At 37.4% G+C, this 18,806-nt stretch overlaps 1 protein-coding gene across 1 annotated transcript in view; it reads right to left on the reverse strand.

Annotated features, from left to right (window-relative positions):
• MYO3B (myosin IIIB) overlaps window positions 1–18,806 on the reverse strand; it is a 171,492-nt gene that overhangs the window by 50,084 nt on the left and 102,602 nt on the right. The window contains exons 27-31 of the mRNA XM_062498577.1: window positions 18,597–18,656; window positions 12,619–12,730; window positions 11,381–11,543; window positions 10,609–10,689; window positions 1,801–1,921 (exon numbers count right to left, since the gene is read on the reverse strand). Coding sequence (XP_062354561.1) covers window positions 1,801–1,921; window positions 10,609–10,689; window positions 11,381–11,543; window positions 12,619–12,730; window positions 18,597–18,656 — 537 coding nt within the window. The remainder of the gene's footprint in view (window positions 1–1,800; window positions 1,922–10,608; window positions 10,690–11,380; window positions 11,544–12,618; window positions 12,731–18,596; window positions 18,657–18,806) is intronic.

Here is an 18,806-nt window from a genome sequence, read left to right on the forward strand (position 1 = left end):
TACTGAATATTACCTGTGAAATGCTGACATTTTCAAGTCTTGCTGAAACCACTGGAACCTGAGGCCACTGCTGAGACATGTATGGGATTACGCAAATAATGTGCAGTTTTTGTTTGGGTTAAATTAACAACTGCCAGCAGTAATGGGTGCTTCCCAATGCCAGGAAAAAGAAGAACTTATTTATCTATCTGACTGTAAATTGCAACAAGGACAGGGTGCAAGACCTGAACTGCCAATGTATTTCACATGGGCATCTTCAGGTCAGATATCTAAAAGAATTTAGACACTGACTTCAGTGTAAGTTTGGTGGCTAAATGTCTTTATAGGTTGTAAATATGTGCTTCACAGAACCCAAATTCATCTCAATAATAACCAAACCATAATAGCTATGTGAGTCTCAAAAGATGTACAGTTAACTCAAGTCGTACCAAATCAAAATACATTTGTTTGGTGAATAACAAAGAATTCCAAAGACATTTTGATGTCAAAATGGAAGACAATCATTCCTATACACAAAATAAACGAATTTAAAAGTTTAAAAAGGCTCTGTGCCTCCAAAAAAGTCTAGATGAAAAAGTCTATTTACATTGTAAATAATTATAATTCTGGATGGCAAAGAAAACTGATAGTAGAGATCTTATTAGGTCCTGCTTTCAACCATCAGGGCAGACTGGAGAACAAATGAACATGTGATCATTAATAGCCCTAAACAGATCACAAGATATACACATCTTAAAGACTTAAAGAAACAGAAGGTGCTGCATGCACATGAAGGGAATCATAAATTAGGAATCTCATTCCCCAGTGAGCAGTCAAGCAAGCCCAAAACAGAGCTATGATGTAAAATGCAGTGGCTTGTTTTTTACCCTGAAAATCACTACCAAAACAATTTATTTATTTATTTAGTCCTTGTCCAATGGCCTGAACCTTTCTATTTCTGAAACAGAATACTTGATTCAAGGGAGAGATTCACTCTTAACCTGCAAGAATGGAGGTGGTTACCCCTGAACAAAGTTCTATAATAATGCTCTAGGGCATGTAGCAGAGTTAGCATGGAAGTTAACAAATCCCAATGCTATGAGCAGTCATGCACAAAGAAATAACTGTTAACTTCTCCAGAACGGTTTCAGCAGGAGAGATCTTGTAACTCTCAGTCACTGAAACTGATGAAAGGGATTAGTCCTGCAAATGCAGCCACATGTCCTAGAACAATGTTGGTGAGTCAGACATAACAGATCCCTTTTGCCTCTCATACCCAAGGAAGTGTCACGGCAAGATTTGCCTGGAGTGAATCATGCCTGGAGTAAAGGTAAAACACCTTTTCTCTTCAAAAAAAGGGAGCACCACTATGGTTTACAGCATTCCTAGGCCTTCTGTCAGTGACTCATCCGTCTGCTCTTGACAGCTTTTTTCCCTGTCTCATTGCTGCTCTGCATGGAGCTTTATAGGAACAAAGGGCAACTTTCTACTCTAGGACATTTAATAACATACACTGCAGTGAAATGCTGAAATGCTGAGCACTTGCAGTTCTGTCTGCAATCTACAGCATTCTGGGTACTTACAAGAAGTGCACAAAAACAGGACAGCAACCCAGAGCAAACAGCACCTGCCCACTAACTGGGGGATCACTAAGATGACTAAAATAGTGGGAAAGCTTGCTAACCTACAGGTGGTCATCCTCAGAATATAGCAGATCTTCTAAGAGCTGGCTGAATCATGATGACAAACCTGCTCCTTTCGGATTTTATTGTGTGGGAAATCACATTTGTTAAAGAAGAGATAGCATAGGACTCAACTTACCAGTCTTCTTCACAGCCAAAAGCAGAAGTAGAGCAGCTGCTTGTAAGCTGAGGATCTGGTGCACACTCAGTGCTGTATTTCAATCTTGTGTAGTTTTTACGAACAATATATCCCCTAAAAGCTAAAAACATAAGTTTTGAATCAGAAAGACTCTGCAGAAACTGAAAATGGCTCTGCAGCACAGACCTGAATGTCCCAAACTTTTACTGAATTAGTGCACAAGAACACCTAGCACTCCACAGGAGTGACTCCAATGTTTGCAGTACTACCAACACTTGGAAATTCTATGGAGCCTTACACTCTCACTGTCGACCACTTGGCACAATCCAGGCAAGGAAAACAGGCCTCAGAAAGAAAATGTATCTAAATTAAACTGGAATCCAACTCAGAATGTATTGAAATAAAGTCACTCCAAAAACAACTTCTTTAACCACAAATTTCCCTTGAGTTACTCATAATTTTACAAAATCAGAAGTTTAACTTTCTTTTATTGTGGGACAGTGGGGTGAGGAGTCAGGGACATATAGACTCAGTTACAGTCTTCCCCTCTTGTTTGAATTAATTGTAACTATAATAAAACATTTAAAATACCTCTCATAAAAACAGGGGAGAATTTATAGGCATTAGAATTTACATCACTCCTAAAAAAAAAAAAAAGAAAAAAAAAGCAGAAAAAAAAGGACAAAAAATACTAAATTAAGTAGGAAGCATACAGTGGAGTGAAATGGTAAAAAAATACTACAATAATAACATTTTGAGGATATCTACATCCTTTATTTCCATAGACTGTTTCTGGGTTTCAATACCATAATTATTTCTATAATTTTATCTTGAATTTTTTATACACCTGTGTGCAGTAATAAAGCTCCAGCACAAACCACAGATAGTGACACATACTGCACTTAGGACAAAGAACTAAGAAGGTTGCAATATACATTTAAACCACAAAATTTTTAATTTTATTTTTATAGGGTTTATTTCAAGCATTATTTTAAGTAGAAATACCTAAGGGGCAAAAGGACTGAATAATGAAAAAGTAACTACAGTATCAGTGCCATTGTTTCAGGGTAGAGCAAGAAGTTGGTGAATAAGGCTGAGGGTTGTGAGAGAAAGGAGCTGTGTATTAGTCCAGCAGGACTGAAGTTTGAACTGTGAGACAATATGTAAAAGTATAGTAGAACTAAGCTGAAGAGATATTATGATTTTTGAAAAAGAAAAAAGTTTCCTGACCCAGAAAAGCTTTTTCACACACTACATACATAGAAACCAAGTCATTCTGAAGACTAAATACCCAAAGGAGAAGACCAGCACTCCCATTGGGGCCCAGGGTTACGTATTAAAGGCACAGATAAGCCCAGAAATAAGGTCTAAGGAAACCTCGTGTAGGATCAGGGTCATTGTAGATTACCAAAGCAAACCAGGAGGTAGGATAAAATCTGAATAAACTGAGGAACACAGAAATTGATCAGAAGATTAACAAGATTTCTCTCTCACACTTCTGATTTTTATGAAAGCACTGAGGTTTCTATGATAAGAAGCAACCTTTTTTAATGAGAGGTTAAGAAAATAAATAACCATTCACTTTACAGAAGGTATGACACAAGTTTGGCCTGCTGAGGTGTTGAACCAAATACAGAACTCAGGTATCCTGAGGCTTGAGGAACTTTCCTCCCTTAATAATCAGACTCAGAAAGTCTGCCTACCTGACAGAGATGAGGCAAGCTCTCACTCGTCCCATGTGATCAGGCTTCTGATCCTTAACTATCCCCTACTGCCCAGACAAGGATCCTACTCTGCTACCTGCAGCAGGGACAGCTGGCCAGCAGCCACCTCTCTGCAGCCCAAACGTGCTGAGTGTCAGTCAGTCCATGAACTACTATAAGGAAGCACTGAAACAAATGAACTGATAAGATAAACTTCAGTTGTATCCTTAGTAGCTTCTCAGCTTTTAGTAATTCTTTGCAGGCATATCTATAAAATCAACCCTGATACTTGCTGTGATTTTATATTTAAATATTGTTTTTCTCAGCAACTCTTACTAATGTCAGTACAACCCTTTTGGCTTTTGACTCATTCACTATGTAAAAATCTGCTATATCTAATTTAATAAACATAGTTTTTGCCCTATTTTCTGTTTTAATAGGTATTTTCAAAATCGACTCCTCTTCAACCACGACATGGTTTCTAATTTTCTTCCAAATTACCTTGAATCTGAAAGATAAATGGCTGTATTTTTCCTACTTTTGACTCCTGGAACAACTGAAGTACGGGGCAAACAAACTTCTTTAAGTCTCTCAAAAGCTTAATCAAGCCCTGGTAGGACTGCATCTTTTCAACATTTATTAACAGGCTCTATAAGGTTTCAAAAGAAATGCATATGCAGATAATTCTACTGGGGGAGTCTGAGAGGCTGGGAAGCTGCTCCATCACAGCAATTTGCATTACTGACTGGTGCTGGTTTTGACACTAAGCACTTGGCTCAAAGAGTGTGAAATTAGCAGACTCATGTTGCTACTGCTCCATGAACAATCACTGCATCATTGAAGAAGAATGATTACCAGCTGTCACCTCATTTTCACCTTATTCAGTCTATATTCCAAACTTTCCGGCAACAGTAGCTTTAACCCTGATCTTTACATAGCCAAAGATGACAGGCTCTGAAAAGCAACATAGAAACTGAACTGAATTTTAACAATTCTATTAGTAACTTGGTGTTAAATTCTTTATGTGCCACAAATTAGGACATGAATTTTTACTTCTTGTACTAATAATTTCTAACACAAAGAGAGTTTTGGCCAGTTTCAGCACCTAGCAAACCAAGAATCCATTTACCTCAGGGCTCTGAAATCTGGCGTCTTGCAGTTGCAAACTTTTAAGGTCTAAATACCTAGGCAATACATGTTACACACAGTATTGCACAATTCCAGATAGGAAAAGTCCAGATATTTTCCTTCTAATTCCCACAGGAAATATATGATTACAGAACAAATTGTGAAGCACAGTGTAAAAAGATCAAAGCTAAACGATCACAGGTCTATGAGAGAACGATAAAGAAAGGAGATGAAGTAGTTTTAAAACAGGAGAATAATTAATTCTCAGACATTAAAAAAATCATGTGAAGCAGACTTTTTCTACGCATACACATTTTTATTCTGTAACATCACCTAAAATAGCAAATAACAGCAACTGAGAGGTGAAAGCTCATGCTTGCTAAAGAGAAGGTAGTTGATTTGCTAGGAACAGCACATCACTTTCTTAATTTGTCTAGTTAAAAGAGCATTCAGCAACTTAACTAACAGCATCTGAGATAAGTCAGAGCCCATGAATCTGATTATTCATTCCATGCCAAATTAATTCTAATGAGCAGTAGAAGGCATAGAGTCACATCCTTTGTTGGGTGCCATGAATACATCCCCTCTTTCACCCCTCTAGATGGATATTGGGTGATGCGTGTTTAACAGCAAAAACAAACTCCTAAGTTCTCCAGCAGAAGCATTATGAGAAGGAAGCTATGAATTCTCTTGTACAAGCAGTAACTATCAGTAACAAACAGTGACTATTAGCAAGACTCACTAAGGCTGTCACCAGCTCTGGTGTCACTGATGCACATCAACACTTGGACACAGAGTTCACAGAATCATAGAATATGCTGAGTTGGAAGGGATCAACAAGGATCATCAAGTCCAACCCCTGGCTCAGCACAGGACCATCCTCAAGAGCCACACCATGAGCCTGAGAGCGTTGCTCAAACGCTCCTTGAACTGTGTCAGGCTTGGTGCTGTAACCACCATGTATCACAGTCTCTGATCTTGAGACTTGGTCAAATAAACAAGTGAAGATGACTGTGAAATTCTGGAAACATCAGAAAAAAAAAAAGGAAGAGAGTTTATTGTACATTGTCCCTTCCTGATTTTAGCATGAAATCCAGTAAGAATAGTCTCTATCTGTTCTCCTCAAAATCAGGAGAAAAATCAGACATTTGAACATTGACAAAGCTTAGCTCAGAGATGGGGACAGAATATAAACCCCCATACTTTAAAGCTATAAGGCCTTCTCACTTTTCTAAGATGCTCCCTGCATATGAGCAGTAGGCCTTTTTTAATGGTTACTAGAGACATTCTACCCGTGAAGAATTACAGGATGCCATAAGCTAGTACAGAACACAACGAGATGGGAGAGTAAAAACCAAAGCTGTGCAGCCTGTACAAACTAGCCTAGTTTACTCTGACTGTGAAATTAAGATAATAAGATGAATCACTTCAGCTGCCATTAGAAGAAACATGTCTTCAATGTTTTTTACACTGACAGTGTAGCTAACAGAAAGAAAACTACCGATATAAAAAAAAGTAAAATGGATTTGGTATTCAGGAGTAATTTTCAAGAAAATTCTTAAAAAAACAACATTTTTGGATATATTTATCAAGTGCTTAGAAGTTTTTGGAACATTTTACTCATGTAATTCTTAGCCCTATACAATGGTATTAGCTGAGTACATGTACACACACACACACACATACATAGTAATACAAATAGATGAATAAATATAGGAATAAATACACCAAAAATACTTCCTTGTCTTCTACTGCAGCAAACATTATATTTTTGCTGCTGAAAGTCCCAAAAGCAATGCTTTTATTTAAAGCTTACATTTACTATAAATGTAAACCAGTAAATTGCAGCTGTTCTCTGTCCCTCTCTTTTTTTTTAATTAAAACTGATTAAATTTTGCCAGAAGTACACTTTAGAGATATGTGAGCAACACTGCATCAGCCAAAGTTACAGAAAGAAAGCAATTTAGAAGGGGATGCTTCCTTCTGAATATCCATCACTTTTTATTTGAGGAAAAGAGCCCAGATCTAGAGCTCTTGATAAAGAATTTTCTAATACAATATGGCATATGGTGAGTGTGTGAGCACGTGTTGGAGGAGGAGATGGTCGCTCAGTGGATCAGTCATTTGCCTTTCACCTCTGGAAGCATAGTTAAACTCAGTCCTGACCAGAGCCACACAGTATATTCCAGATGGCTAAAGTGGACCTAATTAAAATGAATTCAGTGATGTCACCTCAGATCTAAATGAATTGCATGCACCACTCATTCGGCATTTTGGCAATGTCAGTTCACAAATAAAATAACCAGATTAAAATCCTCCCTTAAGTCTTTTGGGACAAGTCACACTGCATGGAAATACATGCTATCATAACTAGAAAAAATACCTCCATAAGTATATTATCTGTTGCTTTAAATTCTAGTTAAATCTAAATTCTAATTATTCTAAAATAAACATTTAATAAGACTTACAAGTGAGGTAATTCAACGAAGCAACATTTCAGTCTGATGATTCAGTGGATATACCCTGATATAACCCAGCTATGAATCTAGCAAAATAATGTCAAAAAATCCTTGACAATGTATTTTTCGTCTTATGTAGATGTGAATCGAAACAGTGCCAATTCCAATTACAAAGAAATACACAGAAGTGCAAGTATTTTCAACTCAAACACTTAACACAAAATCATTCTTTGCAATTTGTTTCTGAGTTAAAAACCAGCATTTTCTAACCTTCACAGTTCAACTGGAGGTAGGAGGAAAGACCTTGTATACCCTGTGTACCATTCTAGCCATGAGTCTAATAACATCTGTGTATTCTGAGATCCTGAGATGTAGATGTGCTGAAGTAGGATAGCCTTTTCTTCCCCATTTAATTTAAATTCACTAATATTTTGTTTCCTAGTGAGGCTTTTCCCCCATCTGAAATAATGACTTTTTTTCTTGTAATATTATACACTCAGGAATTTTATCCTCACGTATATTTGTGAGGGTTGTTTTTTTCTAAGTTTGTTTTTTTCTTCCAACATTTCGTCAATGGATAGTGAACTGGTGGGCCCACAGAGATCTCCAGACCACCAGCTCATGTATTTGAAAGGCATCTGTTTATTTTTAAAATGCAAATGCAGACTACCTCAAAGACTGACTCGCAAGAAATGAACAATCTGAACAAGTCAAGAGGTTTCCAATCAGGAGCTGTGTTCCTCCTTTTTATCAGGCTATGATCACTTGCTGTCAAAACCACTTAAACAATATCCTGGAACCTGAATGAAGTCCCCCCACAATTAAAATGAGCAGGATAATCCTGCAAGAATTATTCAGGCAAATCATTTTTCACACAGTTTAAAGTAATGATAAGGTCATTTACAAAAGAAATCAGCGCCTTTGAAATGCTGACTTGTAGACAGAGGACTGCCTGGAGGAGGGCCATAGATAACAGTGAAGACTGGCCTCCTAACACTACCCTTGCAGTCTTTGGAACTGATTCTGATGAGGAGAAGGCCCAATAAGGTTAATACCCCTACTTTGATCTCTGTCAAAGCGTACCAGCAAGAATTAATTTACATTTCAGATGAAAAAGGTTGACAGCATGAAAAGGCATCTTGTTTCTGGTATGTGAATGTGCTGTAATAGATCGGGAATTCTGAAAGGAAGTTCTGAGGAAGCTAAAGGGATAAGCTGAGCGGCTGCTTTTATTGGGAAAGAGATGAAAGGAAAACAAATTTCAATATGCGCTGTTCTGTAGAAACATGTAAGCCAAATGCTTCCTAAATTCCAAGGCCTGCTTGAGCAGGGCAGGGGGGAGGGAAAGGAGAGGGAAGTACATATAGTTTAATTATATAGCTTTACTAATGTGGATGACAAATGCAAACAATTTATCTCACTGCCTGAAATGGCTCTTTAAAAAATTACAAAGGTGACTATACTCCATTTTACTAGAAAGCTGTCTTGAACTACCCTCACACTGTAAGATGCACAAGGAAGGGAGAGACTTAGAGTACCTTTTGTCTCCATGTCACTAGACACTTGGACTGTGCAATGTTATGTAAACAACACAGAAACTGTCAGTGTATTTTAAAACCTGGAAAATGGCCATGATTAGCAAGCATAAGCTTTGATTGGATACAATTAGCATGTCAAGAAGAGAAAACCTGCACAAGAAATATTTTCAAGTAAGTCCTAGATACAGGTTTCCAAAGGCAGACAGAAAAGTGTTGAGGATTATTATTATTATTTCCATTCTACTAAAGTACCCAAGACAGGGGAGCAGCCAGCCTAAGTAATACAAAGGTTCACTGTGTCACTCTTAACCCTGTAGTCCCTTATGTTTATTCACCCAGGCTGATCATTGAAACAGTCAAGTGCCAGGTTACAAAGGAAAACACTCTGTGTGTTGGAGGGAAGAGTACTAACAACATTCCTCCAGCATTAGGTCCAGAGGGCTCCACAGAGTCCAAATTCACTCCCACTGCCTCTGCTCTGCCATGTTCAACACAGTATCTAAAAGATGGCACTAAGCAACAGAGCTCTGAATCTCTGCCGCCCGTGCTAACAGCAGAATACATCAGTATCTTTGTCTAAAGAGCTAGAAATCTGTCTGGATAAAACTCTAAGGCAGAATGTCCCCTGCAGTCTCCAAGTAATAATGTTATACACAAGCTCCCTATTGCACCTGAGGTAACTCTCACCTTAAGGAGCTGATAATAGTGAGACAATCATGGGTTAACAGTTTCACTTTCCTTTCTTCAACAAAAGGCCGTTGTAATCTAAGTCCGGGTATGTATATACTTGTAAAGGTAGCAAATACTCCAGGAAAAAATGGCAGGGGTGTGCTTTAAGATGTACTCTTTGTGCTATTATGAAAATAACTGAAAATGACAACACAAAGGAGAGGAAGAATGCGAGAGAGTACTTGTGCAATCCTTCAGTGCTTGCTGCTAACACAAGAAAAAATTCCTTCCATTTAATAGACTATACTGCATTTAACTCTAGAGCTTCATAATTTTACATAACAGTACATATGCAAAGCTACAAATTATTATTTGATCCCAATGATATTCTGTTCCTTTTGGAGACCAGAATGATATTCTGTTTTCTGCTGAAAGTCACGGTGACGCCTAAATTCGGAGTAGCAAACTAGAAAACACAAAAATGAATTCATTTCCTGGGAATGGTTTGAGAACCAGTAAAAGAATATTGCAACAAATACTGTTCATATTGATTTCAGACTATAAGATACAGAACAAGAGGTGACAAAGCTTAAAGAATTGTAGCAGAGGAAGCTGGTAGAAGTGGTATCTTGGTTTATCTGTGAACACATTAGCTACAATCGTTTTTTATCAGTCACAGCCTTTGAACCTGGAGTTGGACAGAGAAGGTGTATTGCACTGCATCATATGGAGGCTGCTTCATATTGGCAGCATCTGAAAACACCGTTGAGCTCACAGCATTCACAGCACTGGTTCTTAGATTTCTGTGCCATATGGTACTCTGCTCTCTACTAGAGATCTACACAGCCCTATGGGCCTGTTCCTCCAATAATCTCTTTAAAGTTTATTCAAATTCATATTGATATGGCTGCATAGGAGTCTGGCAGATTGTCAAAAGATTGGTCAAAGCTGGCAAACCCAGCAAGCAGTCAAAACAAAAACCTGGCAACCTGCCAAGATCAGAAACAAACAAAGACAGAGAAATGTATGTCTAGAGTCTCCCACCTATACTTTTAGCCAAGAATTAACCTAACAGCTTTTAATTACTATATTTTGCTTTCAGAGAAGCACTTACAAAAGGTCCAAAGTGCCTGATACCTGTCATTGATGTTATTTGACACTGAAGCAAAAATAATCAGAAGTAATGTTTTTGACAGCTTTTTTTTACTTTTTTTTTTTTTCTTTTGGGGGGGGGGTGGCTATAAACACTGACACACACAAAATCACCCACAGAAAAATAGGTGTTAGCAATTGAAATACTGTTTGAATTACCTGCCTGAATGTGTATGGCAGCATCAGTTCTTCTGTTCCTTATTTCCTTGTACTTCCTGCGAGCTTCATATCCTCTCCAGGCTAAAAATACAAAACCATGTGCTGGAAATTACATTTATTTAAGGAAGTGCTACAGAGTCTACAGGGTCAGAGATGTGCTGAAACTTTCATTTCTCCTGCCATGACTACTTCAGCCCCCACCCCCAATAGCTCTTCCCCACCCACCCACATGTTGAACTCTGGGTTCATGACTGCAGTATTCACATCCTCACAACTTCAAACACCACTCATTCAAATTTTAATTGCCGCCATGTGCTCACAGATGTCCTAACCTAAAAGACAAAGGCGCGTCATCATTCTTGCTCACACAGTTCCCCAAATCACTACAAGGAAATCTGCTAAATTACTGATAATCAGCCTCTCAGGCTCATCTTTTGATGTATGTCTGGAATTCTGGTATATGGGCAGGGACATGTGCTACTGCATTTCAATTATGCGCTGCATGTTATTATAAACATACCTAACAATATTTTCATTTAGTGCACAGGAATCACATTCAAAATGCTAAAATATTTAAATGAAGACATTGTGAAATCCTAAGATGACACTTTAGAAGTAAATCAGTAATATCTGCATCAATAATCTGGAGAGAAAACATCTCCAGTCATTTAGACTTCATAATAAACTGCAATTAATAAAGTAATAATGTACATGCAATTTAACTGACTGAAATACAAAGACACTCAGTAAAAGAGGGAATATGAACATTTACCTGACTGTATAGTAATAGCGCTGTTTTCTCTTTTATCTTTGACTTTCTTGTACCTCCTTGCTCCGAGCCATCCCTTGATATAGGCTTGCATGACCACCACCCTCCCTATAACTTCTCTCAGGAACAAATTTAACTGCTCTATATGGTAATACTTTAGAAAAACCTGTGGAACAACAACAAATCACTATTACAATCAGTATTATAACCTCTTGTGTTCTGCCTCTTCATTAGTCCTCCAGTAGCCTACTCAAGGCTGAGAAAACTAGAAAAATACTGATTGTACATATCATCACAATCCTTGTGAATCAATTATTTGCTCTTGTGTACTTGTGGAACTTCCTTATTCCACTGATTATAATCACCCCATTGCTAACCCTGAGATTAAGTTAGCTGCTCCTCTTAGTTGCTTAGAGCATGGTGCTAATAACAGCAAGGTTGGGGTTCAATCCCTGTATGGGCCATTCAGTTAGGAGCTGGACTTGATGATCCTTATGGCTCCCTTCCAAATCACAATATTCTGTGATCCTGTGAAAATAAACCCCACATTTACCCCCTTTACAAAGTAAATTGCATGACGAGATCTTTTCAGGCATGAGCAATTTTGAAAGATTACCGTTCTTGTCAGTGGAAACACAAATCCTGGGTTGAATTTGGTTTTAGAAAATATTGTCTAAAAGTATTCCCCCTCAGGAGGCAAATCCTATGGGTGCTTACATACATTTTATCTGGGTCTTGGGCAAGAAAATTCTCTCTGTTTTTACCTTGTGAAATGTAAAACAACTCTGAGTCCTGTGTAACATCCTTTTAAAAGAAGTCATTCACTCCATTTTAAACCATCAACAAAGGCTTCTGACAGAGCAAGAAGGAGCTTACCTGAAACTCCATGAATGGATAATGGTACCAACCAGGCACACAGGATGGATCAAATTGTGACATTTCAGCCACGTCATTATTAAAGACATGGGAAACTTCAGGAAGTCACTACAACAGCAGGCACTGACAGAGGTACTGTCCTTATCAAGGCAGCCATGTGCTGAATGCACCTTGGGGAGGTAGCCAGTGCACCCCTCCTCTGTCAGCACTAACTCAGCTGGCTTGGGAGGGCACTTCCAGAACCTGGGAAGCTAACTGGAGCAAATGCCTTCCTCTTTTGTTCATTTATACAGTACTTTTTGAACCACTATTATACATGATTTGTAAAAATATAATGTCCTTGAGAAAATGCTAGTACCCTCTACCTTGGTTTTCCCAAGAATCCAGTTGTCTAGTTTAGATTTCTCCAAAATGGCAAGACAGTTTTCTCTGCTACCAAGGGGAGTCTCATGTGCCTTGAACGCAAGGTAGTAATACCTGCAAAGTGACAGAGAAAGAATTGAACAGACAATCAGTATGTACTTCCAATATTTTTCTCTAGCTCTGAGCTTTATCTCTAGAATTAGCAGACCAAATTCTTCCTTATACTCAGCTGTCTTCACAAATCATGACACAGCTGTCAGGAATAGATATTTGAACACATAAATGATTAGGATAAACAATTAATTGGAACGATTATGGTTAATTTTAGGAGTCTGGAACAGACCCATACTAAACAACATTGCCTTTTTTATCTGTCCATGTTCCCTTGCAAAGAACAGCTCCTAAAAATTATGTTAAATAACCCTTAGTTAATGAAAAAGGGGCGCAAACATGTTTGAACTAAATTAAGAACCCTTATCCTACCTATAAAGCCATTATGCATTAACAAAGACTGATTCTATAGTATTTAAGTAAACCTACTTGCAAATAATTACATTAAGTAACAGCAAGAATATGTGCCAGTTAGTTTACAAATTTAGGGTTACTTAACACAAGTACACTGTTAGATGGCAGCAACTGCCACCTCAGCTTCCACTTATTAACTGCCATGCATTATCTTAGTATTAAGTTATACTTCTAAAGGTGCTATGCTATTTACATTGGGATTGAGAGGAACTGGCAGGTTGAGCAAACCATTCTATTAATTATTAACGTGGGGAAGAGCCATAAGATGTTCTTTAAAACATGAAGAGAAGAAAGTGATCACTGAATCTCACAGACAGATTCCTCTGTAGCCACACAGAGACAAAAAAATATCCCACCTTATACTGAAGAAAACATTGAGAAGCAATTAGAAAATTTAGAATTCTGCAAGAATTTCTTTGTTTTTTAATTCAGAAGAGTATGATTTTCAAATATTATTTCCAGTTAATCTCTAGATATTAGCTTCAGTTGTCACAAGAAAGAAAAAAAGAACAAAAAAATATTCAATTAAGATCAAACAGGAACAAAACTACATCTGAAGTGAGAAGTACTGGAATAAGTTCTGGACCAGAGACACAGATATTCACCAACTGGAGAAATTGCTGACTCTGAATAACGATAGAAGATTATGTATTACTGAGTTATTTTTAATGCAGTGACTTTCTCAACAATGTGATATTGCAAATTCTTTAGCCAAGTCTTTCAAAATATCAACTCATGCCTTTCAGCAGGTTTGGAGAAACATGGTGTATTTAAAAAAAAAAAGTACATTTCCTCCACCTTATTTGCTGAAGTTAATGATGCTAGTTTTTACGAAACAAACGGTACTGAGTTGCACTAATAAAACTCAGATTTAAAATATATGTGTCACAAATAATTTTTGGCAGCATACAATTTCAACAGCTGACAGATACATGAGGAAAGTTACACTCATAGTAAATTGCTGTTTGCTTCAAAACCCAGTTCAGATACCCATGTGAGTTACACATACATGGAGGGTGGGAGGGAGGGAAGGAAGGAAGAATTCCAGTGAGTGACACTGGTTGTTCACCTATCTTTCAAGGTATATTATTGATGGGAATTTTAAAACCACAGAACAGTTTTTAGATAGCACTGATGCAATAAAGTATTCAAAGGGAATCTCATAATTTTTTCATCTTATCATTGGCATTTCACTTACTGAAAAGTTGACTTGTGACAAATAGCTGAGTAAAAAGTATTTTTGAACTGTGTATTTACCAGCCTGACTACACCATTTTGTTTGTGACAAACTTCATTATCTGTCACAGGCAGTACCCTCTCCAATAGTTCTCTTTCATGATCTAGAATGTAGTTGCTTTGGTGCTCCAAAAAGACCCATAAATAAAACAATGTTGTTTTTTTTATCAAATCCTGTTTTAGCAAATGTTTTTATAAATTTAAACTTATCCATCGTCTCAGAAAGCAAGCTATTCAGAATGACAAGAACTTTGCAAACCATGGGAGCAACTACGTGTATGTAAACATTTATGTTTCTGTATGTAAACATATTGTCCCCCAGTATTTATTAAAAACTTCCTCTAAATGGTGATATTCCAAACATTTCAACTGATCTAACCACTCTACAGAAGATATCTGTCCCTGGTTAAATACACTTACTGTTGTTGTCCAGTTATGTCATAGAATCACAGAATATTCTGAGTTGGAAGGCACCCACAAGGATCATGAAGTCCAACTCTTGGCCTTCCACAGGACATCCCCAAGAGTCACACCATGTGCCCAAAAGCACTGGCAAATTCTTCTTGAACTCTGGTTTGGTGCTGTGACCACTTCCATGGGGAGACTGTTCCAGTGACCAGCTACCCTCTGGGTGAAGAACCTTTTCCTGATAGCCAACCTAAGCCTTCACTAGCACAACTTCAGGCCATTCCCTCATCAAAAGTAAGGCAGAAATGACTGTACTCATCAGAAATAAGGACTACCAATATCAGACTGGCTATTTACTTTAATTATTTCTCCTCCAGAACTGCTTTTGCAGTGCGCATTCTGCACCATAAAAGGTCTCTAGATTTGTATTTCAAAGCTCAAATCCACGTGTTTTGTGGGCATTTTTAAGTAAACACTTAGGTTTAGTGCACATAACTACAGACACCGCTGTAGTTTGCCATGATGTGCTCAGGATAACTGTATGGCAGCAGAGCATGTGTCACACAGGGTCATCCAATTGTTTGATCTGATTTTAAATCTTTGTACAGCAAAGGACCCTATGGAAAATTTCAAAGGAAGGTAAAATGTTTCACCCTTATGTATGTGGTGAAAGCATGCAAATATTGTACATGGTGAAATGATAGAGAATACACATGAAAAAAAAGCTTTGGGGTATATACAACTACTAATTTTGATTTACTGGTCTAATTTAATCTCTGCCATACTTATGTAAATCTACTGTGGAGAGATCACAGAGTGACCTCTACTTGCCACATATCACCAAGAAACAAGAAAGTTATTTTCTGAAAAGCAGGGCTAGAAATCACACTTGCTTTCAAATGAGATGAAAATTTCACAACTCTTACCTTTTTAGTTCCATATTTGCACTTGTTATTTCAGCATGAAATATGGTAGTCCAGAATATCTGAGTGTTCTTCTACATTAAACCAATACTTTTACTGTTATTTTAAAACAAGTAATTTATCATGCTTCATGTGCTATTTTATAAACATGCTCATATTTGTGCAAAAATATATCCTTCTCCTGGGCTATACATCCTGCTTGAAAATTTCATACATATGGCACACACTCATCTATATGTTTCCTAAAACTACCTGACTAATCACATTCCCAGTAGCAGTAAGACTAAGTAAGAGGAAAGTAATTTCCCCTCAGAAGAACTAATTTCTCAAACCTGATGAAACTCTGGAATTCTGCATTTCTTAACTAGTGGTTTTTACTCTGAAATACATACTATTCTTCATGGATGTGAATACTATTTCAGAAAAAACTTACATTAAACTGAGATTAACTGTACTTACCATTCATTAGAAATAAACCAACATTTTTAAAAATTTAATTTAACCTCAGAATGCAAAGCTAGGATGTGCAGAAGTAAGGTTAAATGCTAAAGACATACAAGTATGCTAAGATATGGAAAACTTCAGAAAGATGCTATGCATTAACTATCTGTTTAGGGACCAGGCATTTTAGTGTTGGTCGTTTCACATTAAATAAACTGATTGTAAACAAGTGGTTCAGTTTCCCACCCTTCCCTAAAGGATAAACTGTGGAACTGTTCCATAAATTGCATTTAAACAGCACCAGTAACTACTATACCAGTGTCTTTTACTGAGGTTCCCTTCACATTCCAGACTTAAAGGCTGCATCAATTCTACATAATTAACTTAAAACAATAATGATTAACCCTTTTTCTTTTTAAAACAAATTTTTGTACAAAAATGCAATGGCCTGAGATGGATAATGGATAATGATATGTGAAAAGCATGAGGTGGAAAATCCCTTTCTAGCCAGACCACAAGCAACATCACAAAACCATTTGTTCCTTTTCAGCCCTGGAACTGGAAACTTTAAAAAAAAATAGGTTTTTTATAGAACTGATAGAGCTGTAAAATAACTTCCAAAAATTTATAAGTTGCATTGGTTGCATCTCACCTCTTTCAGAAACTTTCAAACCTGATTTCACAGAAATAATTACATTTGACTCTGTAATAAGAGTATTAAAATAAATAAATAAATAAAAATGATACATGTAAGATACTCCTGAAATTCAGTAACAGATACCTAGCACTTACACTGTAAATCATCAGACAAATATAGAATAACAGAAATATTGTCAGAAAAGCATAATTTGGTGCAATGTGCATATCATTACTATTCATAAGTAGCTAGCAGGCTTTCCACTCCTAATGTTTACCTATCATTTACCAGTGTTCTGTGAATGGGAAATGTCTAGAAAGTGTATGTGGAAGGTACAGTAGTTCACCATAGTTAAAGTGTATGGGAACATTCTATAGATCTGGTGAAATGTTAAAGCCACTAAAACAAAAAAAAATGTATTTCCATGAATAACAGTAAAATCAAGGCATCAAGCAATGTTAAGGTTTTGTTTACAAAAATCACTTATGAACTTAGATATAGTGCAGGTTTACTGTTAAAAGTAGGCTTGCATTAAAATTCATAATTCACAAAGAAAGCATTCTTTCTCTGTAGCAAATCTGTTGACTTCTAACTTAATTCAGTGTTTCCCTGATTTTGCGTAATAAGCAGGTGTATCACCACGGAATTTTTGGTGTTACAAGAAAGCACTTACTGAGGTTTATATGTTTTATAGGATTTTGCAATGTTTGACTAGTTTTTACTCCTAGCTCCAGTTCATGCAAAATGTGACTTATTATGGCCAATGAGGCTTTATGTAGTTATGAGAAATGTAACACTGGTGGTTTAGAAACTGTGTATATCATGTGTACTAACAGTGACCTTATGCAAATTTGTCCTGAGAGATTGAAAAAGCAGAACCAGCCTCAGTGGGATCACTGTTACAGTAATAGCACTGGTATTGCCATGTGTGTTTGATCTGAGTAACATCATCTGACTGCTGTGGAATAGGTAATGCTTACAGTAAAAGTTTATCCTGCATTTTAATGCAGTACAAAAAACTTTAATGCCTAACAAACAGGCAGGGAAGCAAAAAGACAATCCTTAAATGAAACTTGTGCAAAAGTCCTCAACACATCCCGATGAGCTGATGAGGCATTACAAATATGACAGCATTTACCCACCTAGGCCTACCAAGTCCCTTATGTTTCAACCCACTGCACAGTATATGCCACATGCAAGGAGGATCCAGCTGGAGGATACGTGGTGAGGACACACCTGCACACCACACCATGCCATGTGAAGCTCTAGGGGCACTCAGCAAGGAATGTTCCATCCAGTGGGACCATCAGTACAGGTCCCCACGAGAAAGCACAATTCCCTTAAACTCTTGTGCAGTGCATGGTGACCACATGACCCCACATGCCAGGCACGCCTGGCTGACTGATCAAGTTAATAACCTGTACCTAAAATCTGAGATTCCAGCCTGAAACACAGGCCATGTTGCTTCACAATAAACCTAAGACAGATGTGTGATGTCACGGGGTGCAAGACAGAGCCAAGGGAGACAAAGTGTCTAAGACTTGACAGGGATACACTGTTTACAGGGACTGCAGATTACATTTTCCCACTTTAAGTAAAAGAATATGTATATTTATATACATAAAACAGATGGTAATATACTTGGCTGAAGAAACATTGTATGAATGAATTACAGTTAAGCCCTTTCCTCACCATCTGTTTTTTAACCCAATAAACTACATTCAGGTTTACAAATAACCTGCTCTACATGAAAACAGAAGATAGTAAAGAGTAACACTAGACAGAGCTTTATCTTTTGTTTACCTCCCACCTGATAAACTCTGAATGGGTCTGTCCTCTGCCTTTGATTGTTTTGTCCTCATATTTCCTGCTAAGAGTTTACAAAACAGCATTATTGAACAGGGAGATAAGAAGCACACCTATTTGTTTAATAACATCAAGGGAGAAAAAATGCTGGCTCATCCATTTTGTTGTTCAGTTGCTCAGAAGGATCAAAATACCAATTAACTTGCTGGCTTAA

The sequence above is a fragment of the Cinclus cinclus genome, chromosome 9 (assembly GCF_963662255.1).
Source record: "Cinclus cinclus chromosome 9, bCinCin1.1, whole genome shotgun sequence".
NCBI classification, from domain to species: Eukaryota; Metazoa; Chordata; class Aves; order Passeriformes; family Cinclidae; genus Cinclus; species Cinclus cinclus.